Source organism: Astatotilapia calliptera, chromosome 8 (genome assembly GCF_964374335.1).
Source record: "Astatotilapia calliptera chromosome 8, fAstCal68.1, whole genome shotgun sequence".
Classification (NCBI taxonomy): Eukaryota; Metazoa; Chordata; class Actinopteri; order Cichliformes; family Cichlidae; genus Astatotilapia; species Astatotilapia calliptera.
In genome coordinates this window covers 21,314,962-21,337,057 of record NC_137429.1, presented here as the reverse complement: position 1 = coordinate 21,337,057, position 22,096 = coordinate 21,314,962, and the positions used below count along the sequence as shown (strand labels likewise).

Below are 22,096 nucleotides of genomic sequence, written 5' to 3'. Positions count from 1 at the left end.
TCACATAGAGAGAAAGACAGACAGAGGAGCAGAAAATGAGGTTTGTAGAACATGATTGTGTAGTCTGGCTGGGCGACTGTATTAAATCCAGCTGACTGAGAAGTAGCCAAGTGTGAGATTATGATGCATCCATCTTCTTACTGTCATTATTTAACACACAATCACACACACACAAACAGGGACTGACAAGTTATACAAGAGGCCTGTATTACAAAGATGGATTTCATCTTGTCCAAGTTTTCTGTACTACAACGATGGCTCACTTTTTCCCCACTGTATAGATCACCATAGTAACAAGATTCCAGATTAGAGGTCAACAGATACAAATTAACTGCCTGCTGACCAATCAGTTCTTTAGAAAGTAACGTCAGTATTGCCGAGGGTTCCTCTGACCTATGTTTGAGAATAGCAGGAGGGTCTAAAGCAGGAGTGTCAAACATGAAGCCTTGGGGTCCTGAATCGGCCCAGTGAAGACTGGACAGCTTTGAAAATGTTAAGGAGTGCAGTTTGTTAGTGTATTTTCCTAAATCTTTCCTAAACCCCCCCCCCCCCCCCACAGCCATTCATACCACGTCATTACTAATTACTAAGTAATTAACTAACAGATTAACACTTAAATGAAAGAAAGTTTTCTGTTTATATTCTTCCTGGTTTCACTGGTCACTTAAGATATGCGGCCCATGATGTAAAATGACTCATCTCTGATCTAAAATGTTTAAGTAGCATTTATAATGTCAGCGATGGAGTCTTAGACAACTTGTTTTTCCCATGATGGGCTACAAATGGTCAGTGCTCTATAAACAAGGATAGAAAATCCAGAGTGCTTAAATTGCACACTTATAACACAGAGAGCTTTTCCTCTCTCACACACACTCCTGCTGCTGCTTTGTCTGTTACTACAAGTCTGTATTATGCACGTAACCCTTGTCATATTTTAAATGATTCTCATAGTTTTACCCCCTAATGGAAGACGAGCTGCTCTGCTGACAATTTTATTTGTATAGCACCAAATTACAATATCAGTAGCTTAAAGGCGCTTTGTATTTTAAGGTACAGACCCTACAATAATACAGAGAAAACACCAGCAATCAGAGGACCATCCCCCATGAGCAAGCACTAGGCGAGTGGGAAGGAAAAACTCCCTTTTAACAGGAAAGCACCAGCAGAAACAGGCCTGAGGCGCGGCCATCTTTCATGACAGTAGATTTATCTGTGGTTGTGATTGGTCAAATGCTTCTAGTGCCTTCTAGTGCATAGCAACACACACTGGAAACCCTGGGTTAACTTACTGAGTTGACGTCCAGCTTCCTCCGACCGCTTATCCTGATCACTGATGTTAGGCTAAGTAAATCCAGATATCCTGGTTATGCTGAATACTTAACAGGCCTCAGGTCCATTTCTCTCAGCTTTCATGCACACAAAAGTAAACCATCCCAAATAGGTTGACATACAATATTTATTTAGGTTCACAAAAATGATAAGTTAATTATCAGGTAGTCCACAAATATTGTGGGAATGGTCTCATACAGTCATACAAGGGGCAGGGGGGAACATACATGAGAAACCATTTAGGAACAGGCCCACCCAGAAACGCTCTGATATTACCAAATAAAGTATGAAGCATGGAGAAAGGATGAACTTAAAAATTGGTTTAGTCTACGAAAAAAAAATGGAAGTTGGTTACTTTTTTTCATTATTATAGCCATTATTTTCCAAATGAGTTTTTTTAAGCCTTTAAAAACACAAGTCCCTCAGCTATTCAAAATATTTCTTCTTACTTATCTTTAATGAATGTAAAAAATAATCCGAAAAAAAAAGAAAAAGGGGCAGACCCTGCATTTAAAATATTGCCGTATATCAGGGTCATCCCTGAAGTGTCCCCCTCAGCAGTATCAATGGACCGAAACTGGTCAAAACTAGAAACCTAAATATTGTAAAAACCCCTCCACAGTACAGTATCTGAGGGTATGTATATATATTTATATATACTGTATATCTCAAAGTAGTCTGTAGTGTCCCCATATTGCCCGTGGTGGGCTTCCTGACGCTGTCTCACACCCATTTCGTTTTCCTCCTCGCATCTAAGACCTTTGTCCAATTCTGCCTTTACAGCAAGACATCTATTGCATTTCAGTTACCTTTGGGAATCCCACCGTCACCTTTCCGTCCACCCCTCTCCCCGAAACATGTCTCGACCTCATGTATGTTTGCTACAAAAGATGTTACACATTATGAACACATCATGCAAAGTGGCAATTCGGTTTACAAAGATGGAGTAGTCATGTGTGTGTGTTTGTTTTAAATCTGTAGCCATTTTAGCTGCATTTGATTCAACCACCCTCCCCCAAAAAAGAAAAATCTACCTGAAATCCCACCCATTTCTGAAGCCACCTCTCCCTTTACCCATTAACAAAACATAACAATCAGCATTAGAAACGATATTAAACCATGATTTTTTTTTCCTTTTGTACTAACCAGAATCTCCAGGAAAAAAAAGGGAAAAACCCCAAAACAAAACAAATGTATACAGTGGACAGTTGGGCGTCTGAGTCCAGGTCTTAAATCTGTGTCTGGAAAAGCCATTGTAGCGAGGATCAGTGAGCATAAACCAGAGCGGCTGCTGCCTTTAAGAAGAAAACCTTTTAAAAACATGTCCTGCGGCAGCGGTGGCAACAGTTGGTTTAAGAAGAATCCCTGATTGGCTGAAAGAAGTCAGGTGACCACCAGGTGAGGTAAGAGAAGTCCCACCTTCACGATGGGGATGATAGTATGGAGGTGTTTCCTCTAAAAGCCTAAAGTGTGTGTGTGTGTACATTTCTGATTACAAACTGAACATCTGCTCACATGCGTCCACGCTCACACTCAAGTGCGTGATGGTTTCTGAGTCAATCTAAAAAAAACTAAAAAAAACAACTGCATCGCACGTCCCGTCTCCTCATGCAGCAAAGACTGTTGCGGAAACACAAACACCAGTGGCTGAAAAACACCGGCAGAAAAGATAAAAAAAAGAAGAAGAAACTAAATGAAAAACTGATGTTTGCTGCCTCGAATGTCCTTGAACTGCACATAGATTCCTTGGGCGTGACGATTTTTTTTTTTTTCCATTTCTCATTTTTTAGTTCAATAATATTTCTTTTATCTATGCATTTACTTAGGAAAAACTAACAAAGATCTCAGTTGCTCTCTTATTACTATGTGTGCGTATCTTTTTTTTATTCTTTTTTTTCTGTATTGACGTTTGCATTGGTTTTCTCCTCTTCAAATTGTCCACGTTGAGTTTTTCTTGGTTTGCGTAGAATCTGTCTCTTTCAATATCATCAGTTTTTTTTGTTTTGTTTTGTTTTTTGGGAGGTGGGGGGAAATCCCAAACCCACTTCTAGCCATTTACCCCCCTCCCCCCCTTCCCACATTCATTTCCCGTTTCCCTCCCCTCTCCAACATGGGAGTGTGGGGGGGGGGGGGGGCTCTTCAGTCCCATGCGGCCTTCATCTCTCTGCCTCCATTGCTACACTAGCCTTCTGCTCTGCGCCCGTATGCGGGTTCACTCCCGTCGGCCAGGCTGGGCAGGGCTGTGTGGGGGGCTGCCCCTGAGTCCAGAGTCCCTGTGGAGGCTGCGGCACATTAGGTACATTTGATGAGACCCCCCAGCCGCCAACCTGGTGGGGTGGAGGTGAGGTGGCCATGGCGGCGGCCATGGGGCTTCCGCCACTGCCGCTGTTGAAGCTCTCGGAGGCCTTCAGCCGGGAGAACATAGTCAACGCGTCAGGGAAGTTGGGGGGCGTCGCTGGTGTGTTGGCTGGGGTGCACATCTGAGGATGAAGAGGGAAAAAACACAACAACAATCAATGCAGGAGTCCAAAACAGGAGTACACACATCCTCACAGAGCTGTTGTGGTTTATTAATAAATGACATTTCAGGCAGAAACCAACTGGATGGGGGGTGGGGCAGCAAACGAATTTTATTTATAAGGGGTAACACGTCAGAAAAAAAAATAAAATAACAATCACACTGCACTGCAATACAATAACCTGTGAGACATCATGTTATTTGTGGAACTGACATTATCACTAAAAGGCTAAAGCAGGAATGATATATGTAGTCTCTGCACTGTGGTGTCAGTTTATATGTGAATTTTCACTGTTACTGAACTTTAATATCTCCATTTATTTCTTGTGCAGTCACTTATTTCCCAGCTCTCAGTTCCTCTGTATTTACTGCAAATCAGTAAACGTGGCATTCATTTGATAGGTGTCACACACACAAAAAACAAAAAACAGAAGTCATCAGTAAAGTCACATTGTGCCTTCAGGTTTTATGATTTTTCAAATTGGGTTCCAGTGCATCAGTAACTGAATTGCAGGAGAATTTCAACATTGCTTTATCACCCTGTCACACTGCAAAACTGTATAATAACTGTATAACGTATAACCAACTGCAAGCAAGGACAAACTGTCCTGGCATTAGTAGCAGACCTCAAAAGGTAATAAATCATTCAGTTAAACAGCAGATAATATATTATTGTAATACTGTTAGTTAACAGTTTTGATTATTTCAAGGCAACAGCCAGAGAAAGCACCACTCCAACCTCTCACGTGTAAATCTGTGCTTCTCTTCTTTGAAACACAACATCACTACTTTCTAATGTTCTACACTTAATGACTGAATATAGTAAAGAACAAAAACAACAAACAAACTGCAGTTTAGTCTGCTGAGAGAGTGACACAATTTGAGTTGTGACACTATAACTTGTGCTTTAGTATTAACACTACTTCCAGTGTTTCCACAAGTGTCTAATGATTTCTTCTACAAAACTCTGCCAAAGGAGGACCAGAGAGAGGCTTTCCCTTTCATATTATAACTGAACTCGTGTACCCAGTTCGCTGTACACCAGTGCAGCTGTGGTGCAGAAAAATGTAGCTGCACATGCCAGTTATAGTTTAAAAAAAATAATAAAAATAAGCCCTATTCCATAAATGTACATAAGAAGTGGCCTTTAACAGCACTTAAAGGCAGTTATTCCTCCAAGAGAGGCAGACTGTTTTACATAACTGAAAGGGAATTTAGGGGGAATCCCAGCCACTCGCTGCTTCCTGCCGAGGGTCCTAATGATAACATAACGGCCTGCTGTTTAGGTCCACTTCCTGTTTCATCTCTAGAAGGGCCTCCAATTTGATTTAGCAGACCAAATAAACTTGGTTAGGTTGCTGATCTTGCTTTGTGGACGCATACAAAAAAAGCATACAAGTGCACATGATGTTCTCATTTTGAACTCTGTGTGTTTATTACTTCATGATTCACAGTTCAAAATTATCGTTATTCATCTTATACCAGGCCCCAGTACAGGCCTTTCAGTTCTTCCGCTGTCTGAAAAGAACAATCTCCATTTCCCTTTATGGCAACTTGCTTCTGATAGGTTGCCCCTCACAAACTACAGGTTTAAACCAGGGGTCCCCGATCCCAGTCCACGAGGGCCGGTGTCCCTGCAGGTTTTAGATGTGTCCTTGAATGGATAAATTACCTTCTCAACATGTCTTGAAGTTCTCCAGAGGCCTGGTAATGAACTACTCATATGATTCAGGTGTGTTGACCCAGGTGAGATCTAAAACCAGCAGGGACACCGGCCCTCGTGGACTGGGATTGGGGACCCCTGGTTTAAACAGTAGATTAGAGGGGTTACTGTGATCAGACTGTGTGCCTGAGAAGACCATTTTAAGAATATCTTCTCTATCTGATGTCACACAGACTCAACAGGTGGGAAAAAAGTCAGAGCTTAGAGCAGACCTGAGCTTTTGGCTCACAGTAATCAGCATGCATATAACTAGGAGATGGGGTCTTTTTTTAGTTATTGTTAATGTCTTAAAAGCTTTACTTAAATACCCCACTTGAACCTGTAAAAGCATTTACAGGTGCTAATAAAAACTGTTTGCTACAATATACCTTTATATAAAAGACACACACAGTCTACCTGACTTTATTATACTCCTGAGCTCTGACCCTCCTCTGTGTCAGCACTGTTATTGTTTTAGTGACACAAGAGCTGTTTCAGTGGCCACCCAGAGTGTGCGCACACTCACACACACTACACCCATGTGCCAACCAGCTTGCAGTTACCAGGCCATGTAAACAACATGTTTGGCAGATCAAAAATAGAAAGCCTTTATCATCCTCGCTAACGCAGCTTCTCGCGTACTGCTTCATGACCTGCTTCCTACTCACTGTCCCAGCCTCAGTTTATGACCGGAAAAACAACAACCTACTGTTCCTCGGGAGAAGCAGAGGTGGAGCCCTGTTTAGGCAGGAGCGTCGCCACCTAAAAATAAGAGCCAGGGCTGGGAGGGCAGGGCGAGCATCTGCTTGACTAAATAACCCTAAATCATCGTGCCTGAACAATGGAAGAAAACAGCTTGGCAACACAGAGGAGCGGCGTTATATAACACCGGATTTATTTAAGTATGACTGAGCTGGGATGGGCATCTCGAGGAAAATTACTGTTTGATATATGCTAGGAACTGACCACTCTTCAAATTAACCAGCTTTATAAAAACATCTTTCGTTCCCTTTTTCATTCTTCATGGTGTTACTGGAACTTTGAATACAAACTTCCAGTTTTCCCATAATCATCCTCCAAGCCTTTTCCCCCCCTTAACACTTACAAACAAAATATCCAACATTTTTGGCTCTTTCATATTTAACTGGAAGTTGTTTTAGAAGTTTCCCAGAATGTAGAGTCACAGGCTCCATGAATCAGCTATGAGGAATAACAGCTGCAGTGACACATGGATATCAGACAAAACAAAAATGCTAACAAGACAAAGGTGGGAAAAAAATGTTTTCCTTGCTGATGACCAGAACTCAGGGCAGCTTGTGGTATCTAATCAGCCCTGAGCTCCACCACCCAGGATGTGCAGACTGTGACACATAGTCTTGGCACACAAACAGCCATCATAGGGAAAAGTAAAAGAAAACAGTGACAGGAACACCATTATTCCCCTTGGGACTGTAATCAAACCACCTTGCCCCCTAAAAGTGCTGTAGCTTGCAGGTTAGTCCTGTGAATGTGCAGGTTCCAGGCCGGGACGGGCCAACCTGAGCATGAGGTTCTCTGAGAGGCAAACCGCTATGAAAGGTGAGTGCGTCCACTGTGCCGACAGGAAACGCTGGCTCATGTCTCCGAGGCCGCTTCCTGCAGTAAAAAGACACCCTGGAATGCTGAAGTGACCTCTGCGATCCTTCCTGTGCTACCGGGATTTCTTAAGCCTCACGGTGAGCGTGTGAACTCAGGTAAAAAACAATGCCTCCTTTTCCTTCTTCTCAGGAATGAAAAATGAGGATTAAAATGCTGACACGTGACCTTTGCGCTTGTCTGCTGAGACCATTGCAACTGACTCACTCATCCATAAACACACACATAAGCAGGTACAAATATACACCTGCAGTTAGCAATGCGACAATACATTTCACCAGCTATAAACAGAAAGCCTCAAACATCGCGCGTCGTCCTTGCAGGAGACCTTGGACATAGACGATATCGACCCACAGGCATGGGGATCTGCTTCAAAATCACAGCAGCTGTCTTCTCTGCCAGGATGTCTCAGTTTGGATCTGATGGATTATTAAACACCTTCACACTTACAAAAGCTGTCAGTGTCACTACTGCTACAGTGGAACACACAATCACCCATCTATATACACACACAGAAGTCTTCCATACCAAATTTGGGATATACCATATGATATTAGCACAGCTAGGCTTTGTTTTGTCTCCAGACAACAAGTGGTATGCTTTATGTGTAGAGCATTAGAGTGGGGAGAAAAAAGAAAACATCAGACCTGCCACCTGCAGAGGTAAACTCTCACACATCCTACAGAGATTAAAGGCATGGCTCGGGTGAAGCGTACTGAGGCAACAGATTAATGTGTGTTTTCTCTTCATGTGTATTAAGTAGCAGATTAACTCAAGGACAGACTAACACTGCAAGACCTGCAGAGACCGGAGTCTTTAGGCCAGGGTTCAAATCCAGCTGGTCCTTGAACAAGCAACGGGCGCACACAGTAAGCATATGCTAAGTTAAAAATGCAACAAAAGGTGAATAAATGTAACTAAAAAAATCCATACACCTCTGATTTCCATGAATATGGTTATAAACTAATCTATACAACCTTTTAGGCCTTTTGACCTGTGGCTCATATGACATACATCTGCAGAGATCCCATTAAATGGAATTTTTTCCTTCTCACTGTTGCCAAATGCAATGGAGTCATCTGATTGTTGGATTTTCTCTGTGTTATTGTAGTGTCTTAACTTACAAACTTAAATACCTTGTGATAGGTGATTGTTGTTGCGGTTTGGCAGTATATAAACAAAACTAAACTGAATCAAATAACTGTTTTTCTCTTGTTAGAGAGACAAAAAAACTAAACTAAAAAACAACCCCTATCTATGGATGAATGAAATCTCTTGGTAAGTTCCACAACAGCAAAGGTGGCAGATAATAAGGTAATGGTAAATAAAATATTATAATTTTATAATTATAATTTTATGCATTTCTTTGCATTTCTTGGTGATTATTAAAATGAAAATTAATTAAGATGAGATGCAAGTATAACTGCACAGGTTAACACAGTCACCTGATATTAAAAAGGAAAAAAAAATCCCTGGTTTGAAACTGTGACGAAACACAACCCAGCGTAATCCCAATGCTGGTTCCAAGCCCGGATAAACAGGAGCGTTCCATCATAAAGGGCATCCAGTGCCAAATCAAATGTGTGGATCATTTCTTGCGCTAACCCCTTGGAAAATAAGGGAGCGGCCGAAAGTGTCTTTTCTTTGTGAAGGAGCTGCTTGCACATGTGCAAACAGCTTGCACAGTTGCTCTTGTGCTTTTCAGGCAACAGTCATTGTACAACAATTTAACATTTAAGTGAGACCGCACAGGGGGTGCGTGTTGTCACACACACATGTTGACATAAAATGTGTCTGCATGGGAGGTTTGCAGTTGTGTCATGCGCATTTAAGTAAAGTAGGATGGGAATCATTCGAGTATTCGAATGGCTCAGTTAGGGATAGTAATACTTGTTAGATATCTAAGAATATGAGATACTTAACTTAGTTCTATGAGGTAAACTTGCTAAGATAAGTGAAACTACTTGAATGGGTTAAGAAGCTAGGGGGGAAAAAAATCAGTAACCCAAAATAAAAAGAGTAAAATACTAGCTTATATTCCTGCAAGTCGAATCTGTTCAGACAGCCAATGTTTCGAAACAGAAGCACATGTTACTGCTGCATTAAAGCGACAACCTTCAAGACAGCAGACTGTGTGTTTAAGTGAAAGTAGCAGCATAAGAAGTGCTACAGCACAGAGGTCTGGCTATTGGTAGCAGATATACAGATGGAGAGACGGGGAGGAATAACAGACAGCGAGAAGCAGTTTGTGTTCAAAACAGAGCCAACAGAAAGAGGTTGCCATGGGGACGGTTGTTATGAGGAAGCAGTACAGATCTCCCGTTGATGGGACGGGACTGAGGCAGACTCTGTGGTCACAGCAGCCCGGCCTCGTCCACTCTCGCTCTCTTCAAGACCGTTTGAGGAGAAACGTATGGCTTACTGGCAGCGACCGCTCGAAAGACGCCTGGGCTGAGCCTGCGCTGGAGCTACGTAAACCTCCTCATTTTGTGCATGTGTGTGTCCACAAACACAGATGAGCTGAAGTTATTTCCAGTCTAACCAAAGACATTCCTCAGAAATATCAAGTGTGTGCGTGTGTCTGAGTGCCATGCAGGCAGGCTGAAAGCTAGGACATGCTTATCCTCTTTCAAAGCTGTGCTCAAGGTCTGGTTACATTTTGCAAGTGGCGACCCTAACCGACCACCTCCATGTAACATTAACCTTTTACACTTACACACATACACACACGCACAGCCCCTTTTCAGCCTCTCTGGATTTTTCCGCCCAGCCGACTGATTTTAAGCCAAATTCTGCAACGGATGAAACGTCATCCGTTTGTTTCCATTAATCTAACCGAGGCAAACAAACACTCCTTTGATGAGACAATGTCTCATATTCATGTACAGCAAATAATACTCGTCTATTTCCTTCAAACATGAACATACACGTACAGAGACATCTAAACATGGAAGAAACCAAATTAAAGCCTGCGCAAACACACCGCCCGACAGCAACACATGACATGTAATCCTAGTTTCTTTTTCTCCATGGTTTTCCACTGAAGTGAATATTAGTGCAAGTCTATGACATATCCGTTTTCTCTCACCTCTTTTTCTCTCACTTCCTTCTTCCCGTCTCCCTTCTGTCTACGACCTGTTGGATACACTTCACGCATTCTATGTCAGCCCTCGCATCAAACTCAGCTGTGAGATCTGAGAGACACACGAATAGTGAGAGCTGACGTGCAAATCCTCTCTGCTCAAATCCTCTTTGCCATATATATGTGAACGCACAGTTCTAACCTAAAAACAAATTACTTCTGAGTGCATCACGTCCAAAAATGAATTTTTAAAATCAGCTTTTTGTTTCAGATAACTTCTTACATTTTTAGATAATTAGGATTTATGAATGTATCTGTTGCACATTAATATTTACAGCAAGTGTTCAGTTTCATAGTCAAAAAATGTTATATCACGTCAAGTCTGAGGGCTATTTTGAAAGCTGACAACAGTATCTTAATGAGGGCAGTGAAGTGGATTGATTCCTATGGCACAGCCTAAACTGTACCCTCTGAAAGGGTGAGAAGCTCAGACAGTTGGAGTTAGCTTGAAGTGGAGTCACTGCTCCTTTGTAGCATGAAAAGAAGTCAAATTAAGTGATTCAGACATCTACTTGTAATGGCTCCTGGGAGTGGGAGGGGGCACTAGGGTAGACTGGAGACTCGATCTCCAGCGAGTCTCTTTTTGCAAGCCACACTGAGCTGAAAGGCGGTGTAGCGCTGGTTCACGTGTGGCTGCACCAAGGAAAACAGCACAAGGACTTCCATCTCCAGCTACAGTCTAAGATGGTGGAGTTCATCTGCATGCTGAGAAACTCAATGGAGAGACAGCTGACTCCACTAAAGTGTAATTTAGCTGTCACCAAGTTTTTTGGCTTAAACTTGCAGAGGAGCACCTTAAACTGTATTGCTTGTCAATTCATTTAATAATGCACACATGCATGTCTGCATACTGTACTGTAATAGCAGCTAATCCTTAGGAAACACCGAGTCAAAATATATCTACAAACATTGAGACAAAGGTACGCTAAATTTAACTTCCTTTACAAATGATCCCAAACACTTGTGTAGGATTCCTTGGATCATTTTGGCATTCCTTTCCTTACGACAGGCTATTCCTGCATGCTCCTATCAGACTCATGTTTAGGAGCATCTTATTCAGGGTCCATGGGTTTGGCTGTTTGTCTTCAAACAATGCCATTATAAAAAAGGTGCTTAGCCTTAATTCAACTGTTTCACAGCTTCCAGTTACAGATCTTAAATGTGCTCTTCTGGATCTGCAGAAAAGAAAACAGCAGGATGTGCATGAGTGCTCTAAGGCGCTGGATGTGTGGGAAGATGTGCGATTCCCAGCAACACCAGGTCAGGACTAGTCTTAGGTTTATTTACATTACACAAGTTTGGAGAAGTGTGTATGCTTTGTGAAACATTCGCTTTAATTGTATTGTGTTTGTTTGGACTTGTAAGGGAAAAAATGCCGCTTTAAACTACACAGATCTGTGTCCGTTCGTGAGGAACACTGCAGCACTGTGAGAGACCGCGCACACTACTGCAAAAGAGGATGGATATTAATCTCTGACATGAAGTATTTATAACTTGAAAGCCAAGAACAACAACATGACATGAAATGCCTCCTTAATTTATTAAACTGCTGGCAGAGTGTGGAGACTGGGAGCTGGAATTAGTGTTGACTATAGCATGCTTTTAAAACACGGGGTAACCTCAACATGACGACAGTTTAACAAAAGTATGCCCAATTTAAAACAAAAAACAACAACAGCAAAAATTAAAAAAAAAATAAAATCACTGTTTTTAAGTTCATTTAATTACTGATGTTCGACACCAGATTTACTTGTAATTTGACATTGCAAACCATAAACACAAACAGATGGATCAACATAAATCTTGAAGAGAAATTATAGAGAGGAAGAAATGGCTAAAAGGCTAATGGCAGCAGGAGGAGCTCTGGCAAGACAAAGCTGAAACAAAATGGAAAGGAGGGCAGACAGAAAAAAGCAGAAAACGCTGAATAGCCCATTGCTGCATTAAGAGTACATGATTCTGCCTGCCTGCCTTTTAAATGTTTAAATAGGGAGTGTTCTTATGTGTGAGCCATTACTGTTTTTTGTTTTGAAGCTGCAGCTCAGTAGTTAGGTCCCAGTGCCGTTATTATGAAGAAGAAAAATGAATAAACGGGCATTTCATTTTAAAATCAGCTTCTTCTGGTTCTGATGCTAAATCAGTAAATATAAAATAGCTGCTTTGTTCATGTTTGTAGAAATGCTAATGAGGATTTTATGTTAATTGAAAAGCCGTGTGATTAAAACTGCTATTTAACAAACATGCAGGCTGCCTGTTTAAACAGAGGATGTGACCATTTAGACACAATAGTCTTTATGAAACCAAGGATAGCACAAAAACTGTTTGCTTGTCACACCTGACACATTTATAATACTCCTACAAATGCTTCTCAAAGTTCAGGTATCGCTTGCACCTAGTGGAGAAACTCCAAACAACTGGATTTCCATTCATCCATTTGCTAACTCAAAGAAACTGTAGATTCTTTTAGTATTCGAGGTCTGACATCCTATCGACACTATCGCAGTAAACTAAACCAGGCGAGGCAGCTTCTCTCTGTTTTTATCATCCCAGCGCACAGCTTACCAACAATGAGGTGACAGTTGGGGTTTCTGGGAGTAGCTGGACGTCAGATCTGGCCGTTTTTTTTGCTGAACTAAATAAAGGAAGCAAAACAGGTGCCGCTGAACGTTTCAAGTGACCATCGCCTCCCCTCAGTTTCTAGCAGCTGAGTCCCGCTGACTCTTTGAACATATGCATGTGAGCTAATACTGTACACACACTCGCACAGAGCTCTGTCTGGAATGTGCTCCAGAGAAATTCCGTTGATCATTAGCTCGGATGTTCTGTTTTGGTGTGCATGTGTTATGACGCTGTTAAATAAGGAAGGAGAATGAGAAAGAGAAACAAAGAAGTGAGAAGCAATGAAAGTCAGATAACAGCAACAGAAATACAAATACGGGAGAACTGGGAGTGTGACCAGCTGCACACACTGTGCCCCTTACAACAGGCTAACAATAGGTGTTCAGTGGAACTCATATCTAGAAAAAGGAGTTTGGCAAGGAAACAATTAGGCCAAAGGTCATCGTGACAGAGAACCAATCACAGGTGCACTCGGATTCAGCCTGCCTAAAAGACACCCTTCTTAAAGCTGTGCATACTCAGATACATCACAATTAGCTTTTGTTTTACCTCAAAAACACACATGTCAGATCTTTGTTATCAGTATTGATGCAAACCAATAACGCCAACTACAAGTGTAAAAAAGACATCAGTATGCTGAAGTTAAAAGCCTTTGTACATATTAAGACACAAAAAAAATGCTCAATGTTCAAATGTTCAAAGTGTTGGCTCCATACAAAACACAAAGTGTATCTTCCATCCAAAATTCCTGTTCACAATACTACCAAAAAAATTAATGCATTAAATTATTGCAAATCAAGTATCATCAAAATTTGTTAACTTTTCAATTAAATCCAAGACTGCTAGCTAGCAAAAGAGATCAGAGACTGGTGATGAGTTCAAGGTCAGGAATGTGAGTCGGGAAAGCAGGAAAGGGATGGATATGGCCCGGAAAGAACCCCGCTGGAATAGCAGGACTAAGTACCAGCGATACATGGCTGAGAATCAGCTGACCGCAGCCTGATTGCAGTGCTGCAGCCACCTGAGCAAAACAGGGCAGACACAATGTGGCAACACTGCCTTCATTCAACACACAAGGGTGCTATGTGCTGCTTGTGTTTTCTGAGCCATATGCCTAACTTGTGTGTGTGTGTGTGTGTACCCTGTGACTCTTAGAAACAGTGAAACCCAATCTAACTCGACCGCTCATAAACACATCTGGTCCTCACAACCATCCCACATGGATTCCCATTCCCTGAGTCCCTTGAGCCAAAGTTCCTGTGTCTTTGGGTGTGTGTAGCTGCATGCATGTCTTTCTGTGTGTGTTTGTGGGTCTGTGTGTGTGGTAAGGGTTCTGGGAAGTTGTTCTCCTGGAAACATGCAGGGCAACATGCTGGAGCATGCAGAGCACAGGCCAAGCCTCTTCTGATGTGGTTAGGTGCTTGGCATGGCTATGTGAGACACACACACACACACACACACACACACACACACACACACACACACACACACACACACACACACACACACAACATTAGCAGATCTAGACACGATTAACTCTGCAATCTGAGACACTGATGCATGCACACCCATGGGATTACATAGCATGAACACATGACATCACAAAACGCTGTGAGAAAACAAACTGGATTTAAAATTAATGCACTTCTGTAAGTAATGTCTGTAACAGGACAGAGGACACTCTGTTTTGATTGTGACGGAGACACAAAGCAGCTTTGTGTTAACTCTGTTATTGTATCTTCCACCCAAATACCTGGCATTGCCATGCCATTTCCTCATTTCAGCCCAAAGCTAAACACCCAGCGTTGCTCGTTTTCATTCATTCCTCACTGGCATTAAAGAGACAGTCCAAGCATCCTTGATTAACTTTGGTTAGCCTTTCCTGATGAGCGGATACAGGTTGAGATACTGAGAGGGAGAGAAATGGGAGCAGACAGTCGTCCATGTTGTCACACAGTGATTTATGGAGGTAATTATACCTCTGCTCTTCTGCATGAGCACACCGCACACTTCTCAGGAATTAGCTCTTACATGGATGAGGAAAAGTTGGGATTTCGAAAAAAATCTTGTTTTTAAAGCCACACCCAGACACCGAAAACCCACTGTTTGTAGTTACAAAAAAAAAAAACCCCACCTCAAACACACAATCACACACAGAACCTTCCTCTTTTCTCCTGCTGAGTGTTCATATTGCTGGGAAACAGCCTTTAAACAACCTCACACCTACTTTTATCACTGCCCAGCAGTGCTCTAGACTGTTTTTCTACATCACTGCACGCAGCCAGTCTGCGCTGAACGTTGCCCTTCATAAAATCGGTTCCATCCACCTCACGCGTGATGCTTGCAACAAAAGGCAACAATAAAAATGTGATCATTCAAACTATATAGCACATTGTTTTGGACTGCATCGTGTTGCCAGTATGTAAGCCAGGATGAGTTGGTCTTAGGAGCAGAATTATTCAAAGGCCTTTAAAATCATGTTTTGAAGGTTACTTTGTTTGTATTTAACCATTACACTCAGAAACAATCGGAAAGAGACAAGGCCCGATCCACAGGACATGAACAGGGGACAGTCACAAAGGACGTGACTTTAGATGTGTTCAAAGGGGAAAAGGGAGGGTGAAATATTTCCTGAGGACCTTTTTTTTTTTTTTTAATCCTGACCTACTAAGCCAACATGGTTTTTAACACCACAGCCCTGACTTCATTCAATAGGACCTCAGTAGACTTCCTTTAACAGCAGTGAGTGACAAAAAACATACTCATATAAACCAGGCTCTGTGGCTTAGTTAGTTTGCGCTGGGCTTAGTCACATGATGGGGGTCACATGTGGAAGTCATCCTGTTGGGCTACTTCCTCATCTGTGGTCACATGAGTATTCATTCACTTTATTGTGGCTGTATGTGTGTTTGTGCATGCCCTACATTGAGAAATATTAATCATGGAAAACAGTGATACTAGTGTGAACACACAGCATCAGTGTTTGCCCTACAAAGACACACAAAGAACCACATGGAGACGGGGAGTTACACCGTCTAGACAACAATAATCAGAAAACATGATGACTGAATTGATGATGAGGTTTTCGCAGACTTGCTCGTGTACATTTTTCCCATGAAATCATTTGTTTTGTTTTTTTCAAACAAATGACTAATCATTTTCTGTTAATTACAGTCATGAGACAAGACAATGAAAAGGGTGAGGATTTACTGACCGCTGATGTGGCAGATTTTTAACAGGACAAACGATACAGTAAATGAGAAATAGCTCAAAATTTTAAACCTTCAATTAATTTTTATAAAATCCCTGGAAAAATAAGCTCAGAACGGCTCTTAAATACATATGAAACGGGCAGAGGTGCTACAGAATTTGCATAATATTTGATATGAGGAATTAGCATCAAAACAGCCCGCAGCAACAGACGTACAACCCAGAAAACACACGTTCCAAGTGTGAATGAAACGAAACGATATGTTGTTGTAGGGCTGCTGAAAAGAGGATGGTTATAAAACAGGAAATACAGAATCATTTCTAGAACTGTTGTGTGTTGGATCTGTAAAAAAGCCAACATAGTGAGCCGTGCACACTGAGCACCAGGAGCAGTTGCTACGGTCAATGTGAAAGGGTCCATTTTGGGTTAGTGCAAGCATTGCATCCTGCAGGAATGTAATGTGGTTGCAGTGTTTGTATGTACAGTGTGTGTGCGCTTGGAGGAGAAATCTGGGAGTAGACTGGGAGGAGGTTACACAAAACAGAGCAGATTAGGCTGTGATTAGGCCATGTGAAGTAGGTGCAAGCTTTGATGACTTCATTCAAAAACACAAAAATGAATGGACAATCTGGTGCAGATAGCATCCACATGTGGTTGTGTACTCTGTGAGTCATGCAGCAACGTATGTAGAAACAAACAGGAGGTAAATGCATGTCTGTGCAGAAATTGCAGCTCTTTAACATGATACACCAACACCCAGGCCCTCCTGTGAGTCAGTAAAAGAAAATTATAATGACAAGAGCTTTAGCCAACTCCTCCAGCATTCACAGCATTACATAAGATTGTACTGGTGAGTGGACCCAGTAACCCCACTATTTGATATGGGCTATAACCCTCTGACAGAAGGCACAAATGATTCATTACCAAAGCGCAGATAAACAAAAATCAGGCTCAAGCTAGCTTATAAATCCTTATCGGCCAGCACTTTGTTTAGAGATAATACACATGTTCTTAAACAACAGCACTTTTGAACTTGAGGTGATTTCAATTTCAGGACGCCAAATTTAGATAGGAACATGATTCGCCAAACCTTACTCTGGCTCACACATTGTCTTTGGGACTTTAACCCCCCTCAAAAAACAAACAAACAACCCCCAAACAAAAACCCACAAAGGCACAAATCAGTTCACCGAATGGCATCTGTAAACCAACTGATCTATGTGGCGTCCTAGTGTTGCTCCGCTGCCAACAAACCCATGCCTGTGCGTGGGTTAAAGGCTTCAGTTTGTATTGCGACACAAAAAAAACGACCGTATTTAAAACACAAATCTGGCTGAAGAGAGACAGCATGGCAGAGAGAGTGTGTGCTGGAGTTAGGAGTGAGAGCAAAGTGGATTAGGTGTGTATACCAACGAACGCTGTGGCACGATAAGCTGCAGCAAGGTTGGACACGCTGCCCTGCTGTAGTACTGTTGTGACTCACACAAAAACACCCACACTTGTGCATGCACAAAATACAAATCTGTGTATGAAAAAAGTGTGCGAGCGCAAATAGATATGCAAAAGGAAAAAAAGAGGAACGTGAACCTGTGATTATGCAAGATCACATCCATAACAACAACACAACAGACACACAGGTGAGCCGCATTCTGACTTTCCTCATCCGGTCTCTGCAGCATGCTCAGCTCCCGTTTGGCACACAGCACAGGGCAGCTCTTGGCAAAGTGTTTACTCGCAAATTAAAGTGAGACATTTCATGAGCTAAATGGAAGCCTGAGATGCTCTTATTGAGTGATCAGATGATAAAGGAGGCCTGTCGTGCTCTCTTACGAAAATGCTGATTTACTTAAAAACAAAAAGAAGAAAAAAGACTGCGATCAATGTGAACACGTACCACCCAAAAGCACAGAAATGCACACGAGCGCACACTAAAACACAATGCAATAAAAAAAATATCAAATCCTCTTTTTTTCTTTTATCCCTCCTCCATATACTTGAGGCTAAAACGATCAGCAGTTTAATGACTTTGAGAGAATGCGAAAACATAATGGCGGACAATTTTGTCCAAAATAAATAACATAAAAACAATACTCTCACGTTTACGTCAGGCTCTTCCAGCTGCCATGCACTGCAGCTGAAAACAAAGGCATGTGTGCTGCCAAAGTGCACTGCTGCAAAGAGCCCAAATACTGCTCATGTTTCATAATATTCAACCCCTGTGTGTGTGTGTGTGTGTGTGTGTGTGTGTGTGTGTGTGTGTGTGTGTGTGTGTGTGTGTGCGTGTGTGCGTCTGTGTATACAGAGTCTCCTACAGCACAAACGCCTTCCTGTTAACTGTGCTCTGATTCGTCTCCCCCGTAACGTGCACTGTGTTGGAGGGGGGAGCAGCTACAACGCAATGAGACAAAAACGGGTGAATTACTGACGGCAAATGCAGCAGCAGCACGAGGGTCTATTTGAGAGAGGCAGCTGTCTTCCTGGAAAGAGGTTTTTTTTTTCCTCTTCTCGCTTACTCAGAAACAGAGGCCCTTCCTTCCGTTATGCAGTCCAGCTAATACAATGAAAAATGAGGTGTTTTTTTAATCCAACATTCAACATTCTTCCTCCTTTGTGTACACACACAATCTCTCTTCCTCTCTCTCTTCTGCTTTGTGTGTGTAGCTGCTGCATGCCTGCTAGTGTGTTTATTTCTGGAAGCTCACAACATGGCCGACATGTGCTTTGTTATTGTTAGTACAACATCATATCTCTAGGCCTATAAGGGCTGTTCCCCTGCCCCCATCCCACCCAAAACAAGCAGAGCAGGTAGCCTTAAAGAGACACCAGCCTAAACAACATTCTGTGTCTAAAGAGAAGAAGGAAGGGTATGTATTTAGAAGAACTAGATTGTCATCAACCCCCTCCTCCTCTTCATCCTCCTCACACTCACCATTTGATGATGATGGCCATATGGAATATTTGTTTCTTGAAAAAAGGCACTGAGGGCAGTCTAAAACGAAACACAGAAAACAAATGACATTTTTTAACCAGCAGCCAGAAGCAAGAAACACAGCTACCGGGCAATTTCTGCTGTAATGCGCGTTTTTATGACACAATACAACGAGCGTGTTGTGAAGAGAAAAAAGAAAAGTACAGCTTGATCTATGGCCGACTGAGCGCAGACTATAATGTACCAAAGTAGTCCTTTGTAGGCTAGTCGATACAACACGGCGGTCATCTTTATTGCGTAATAGTACTCTAGCCTCGCCTGTTCACTGCTGTCATGTATCGGATTATAGTATTTAATCTAGAGTGAGGTCTAATTGGATAGCTGTACTGCGTTACTGTGTACTCTCAACGGATTTACTTCAGCTAAAGCACAGATAGCTCTACTTTAAATACAGCCAAAGTTATAGCATGAAAGTAGCCACATTAAAAAAGAGGGAGGGGGTAACACTAGCGCTTTGTTTAGTTTTAAAAAGCTTAAAAGACATAAAAAATTAAAAAATAAATATGGGTAAGGGTATGCAGACACGCTTAAATGAAAGCTAGCAGTGGGTGAGACGTAAACATTAGCCGTGTGGCTGCTAACGTTAAGCCGCTCGAGCTTTATTTTCTTTTCTGGCTCCCCCCCACACTCCTTTACCTCGAACTGCCAATGTGCCGCTTGCAAAAGCTGCTTCGCTTGGTCTGCCGCACAACCCGCCGTCAGGACGAACTGGTTAATCATGACTTGATGTTTGAGTTCATCCATTTTCGACGAAGCCCGTGTCCTACTCGCGGCGGCTGGCTCTGAAGCAGACTTTCGACCGTTTTTTCCTCTTTCTTCACTCGAGTTGTATTCCGTTCCCTCTGCCTCAGTCGTCCACCATTACAGCCGGTTGAGCAAACACAAATATTTACTGTAGGAGCGGTAGTGGAAGGAACCAGACTTGATTGACAAAAGCACGCAGCCAATCACGTGAGAGCACCGCCGGTGGGACTTGTATGCCGCAAGGGAAGGGTCTCGTTTCGGCGTGTGTTTATCCGGCTGCTTCCGGTTAATTTTGACACCTACGCGCACATTAAACGAAAACAGTTCACATTTGTAAAAAGGTTTGAAAACACGGCACACCCACAGTGCGAAATTCGTCGCGAACGGGGGTTAACCTCACACCGCAGGAATCTCAGAAAGGGTTTGTTTTGGACTACAAATCCCGTGAGCACGCGCTTTGTTTGTAAAGTTCCAGAAGGCGAGGCTTTTTGTGAATGACGGCCGCTCTCGTCCAATTCCCAGGCTCGCTGTGTCGCTACCTCGCCAAATATGGTAAACAAATCCACCATCGCCAATTACATCGCTCCGAGTTAAATTCGGGACAGTCGACAGCCGTGGGTGAATAGCGTCGTGTCTGCTCTGGGCAGTTTCTCACAAAACTACCTCTCACGTTTGTGTGTTTGTGTGTGTGTGTGTCATATCAGTGCCGCAGCGTATCAGTGCGGACTGCGGCGGTACTACAGCCTTTCGCATCCTCATTTCTCCTTTGTTGAAATAACAGTCTCTGTTTACATTGATGGGTTGCAGGGCAAATTCCCCTTTTTTCCCTTTCACTTGCCCAAGGACTTGCCAACAGGTTAGTTAATCGGTAGCATTTCATTATTTTTAGTAAACAGGACACTGTGTTTTGTTTTGTTTTTTAAATCCACATGTAGTTATTCAGTAGATATCCGTTACCACAATAATGAGGGTATAATTTCAAATCTCTAAACAAATGAAATTAATATGAAATAATGTGAGAACGCAGTCGAGTCCTGGTTTCTGTGACAATGAATAAACAATAGATTATTAGGGTAGTTACACTGGGCCGATTAAATGACTGGAAACACTCCCGTCTGGTTTGCGCTCAGCATTTAAGTCAAAGGCAATAAATGAGCAACTACGTGGGCGGATTAGAGTGTGCAAAGGCAGCATACTTCTAAAACATCAGATTTAGTGCAGACTGTGTGTAAAACAAGCTTTCGGATATCACACACGGCGCTTGGAATTGTGGGTAAGTGTAAACTGTAAGGGCAGCACGGTGCCTCACAGTAAGAAGGTCCTGAGCTCAATTCCACCATCAAGCGGGGTCTTTCTGTGTGGAGTTTGCATGTTCTCTCCCCAGCTTCCTCTCACAGTCCAAAGAATTGGAAACTCTAAATTGCCCAAAGAGAGTGAATGTGAGTACATATGGTTGTCTGTGTATATGTGTTAGCCCTGCTGCGACAGACTGGCGACCTGTCCACGGTGTACCCTGCCTCTCGCACTAAGACAGCTGGCATAGGCTCCAGCGCCCCCCACGGACCTGAAAAACGATAAGCGGAAGCGAATGGATGGATGTAAACTGTAAACATTTGTTTGTAGCAGCTGTGGCTGTTTGATGGAGCAAAGAGTGGAAACAGAGACACCTTCTGGTCAAAGGAAGTTTTAAAAAAAGAAACTGAAGTTAAAGTACAGCTACAGTACTGAGATCCTTTGTTATCATTTCTAAATATTTTTATCCTTAGATTGTTTGTGTGATTCACACATGAAAATGATCCTTATTTATATTATGCTGGGCAGTGCAGTGATGCAGCACTTCTGTCTGTCCACTGTCTGAAACTGGAAGTTTTAGCATGGCATAGATTAAATGGGTAGAAAACTGACTATTACTGACTATTTAAAGCTTAAGCCATGTTTAATATGTGTATATGTAGACTTATGTTCCATACTACTACAGGACATAAGAAGATGGACAACAGGTCCTCTTTAAGGATACAGGAAGACCTGCAGTGTTAAAAACAAAATGTTGGTAATGTTAGGTTGTTGAGTCAAAGTGGGGGACTTCAGTTCAGGGAATTACTGAACTCAGCACACATCTCAGCCCTTGAGATGTGTGCTTTGGTTCTGCTGAGGGACAGTGGGAATCCTGGCAACAATAAGGACAGCTGTACAAACATTTCCCTGTC

The 22,096-nt window shown here is 42.4% G+C and overlaps 1 protein-coding gene across 1 annotated transcript; it reads right to left on the bottom strand.

Annotated features, from left to right (window-relative positions):
* Window positions 1-1,438: 1,438 nt before the first annotated feature.
* ubald1a (UBA-like domain containing 1a) lies at window positions 1,439-20,327 on the bottom strand. The gene is made up of 3 exons (XM_026179067.2): window positions 19,782-20,327; window positions 19,086-19,145; window positions 1,439-3,809 (listed from the first exon to the last, which is right to left on the bottom strand). The coding sequence occupies exons 1-3, from the start codon at window positions 19,887-19,889 to the stop codon at window positions 3,486-3,488; spliced, it is 492 nt and encodes a 163-aa protein (XP_026034852.1). The 5' UTR covers window positions 19,890-20,327; the 3' UTR covers window positions 1,439-3,485.
* Between the last annotated feature and the right edge of the window lie 1,769 nt (window positions 20,328-22,096).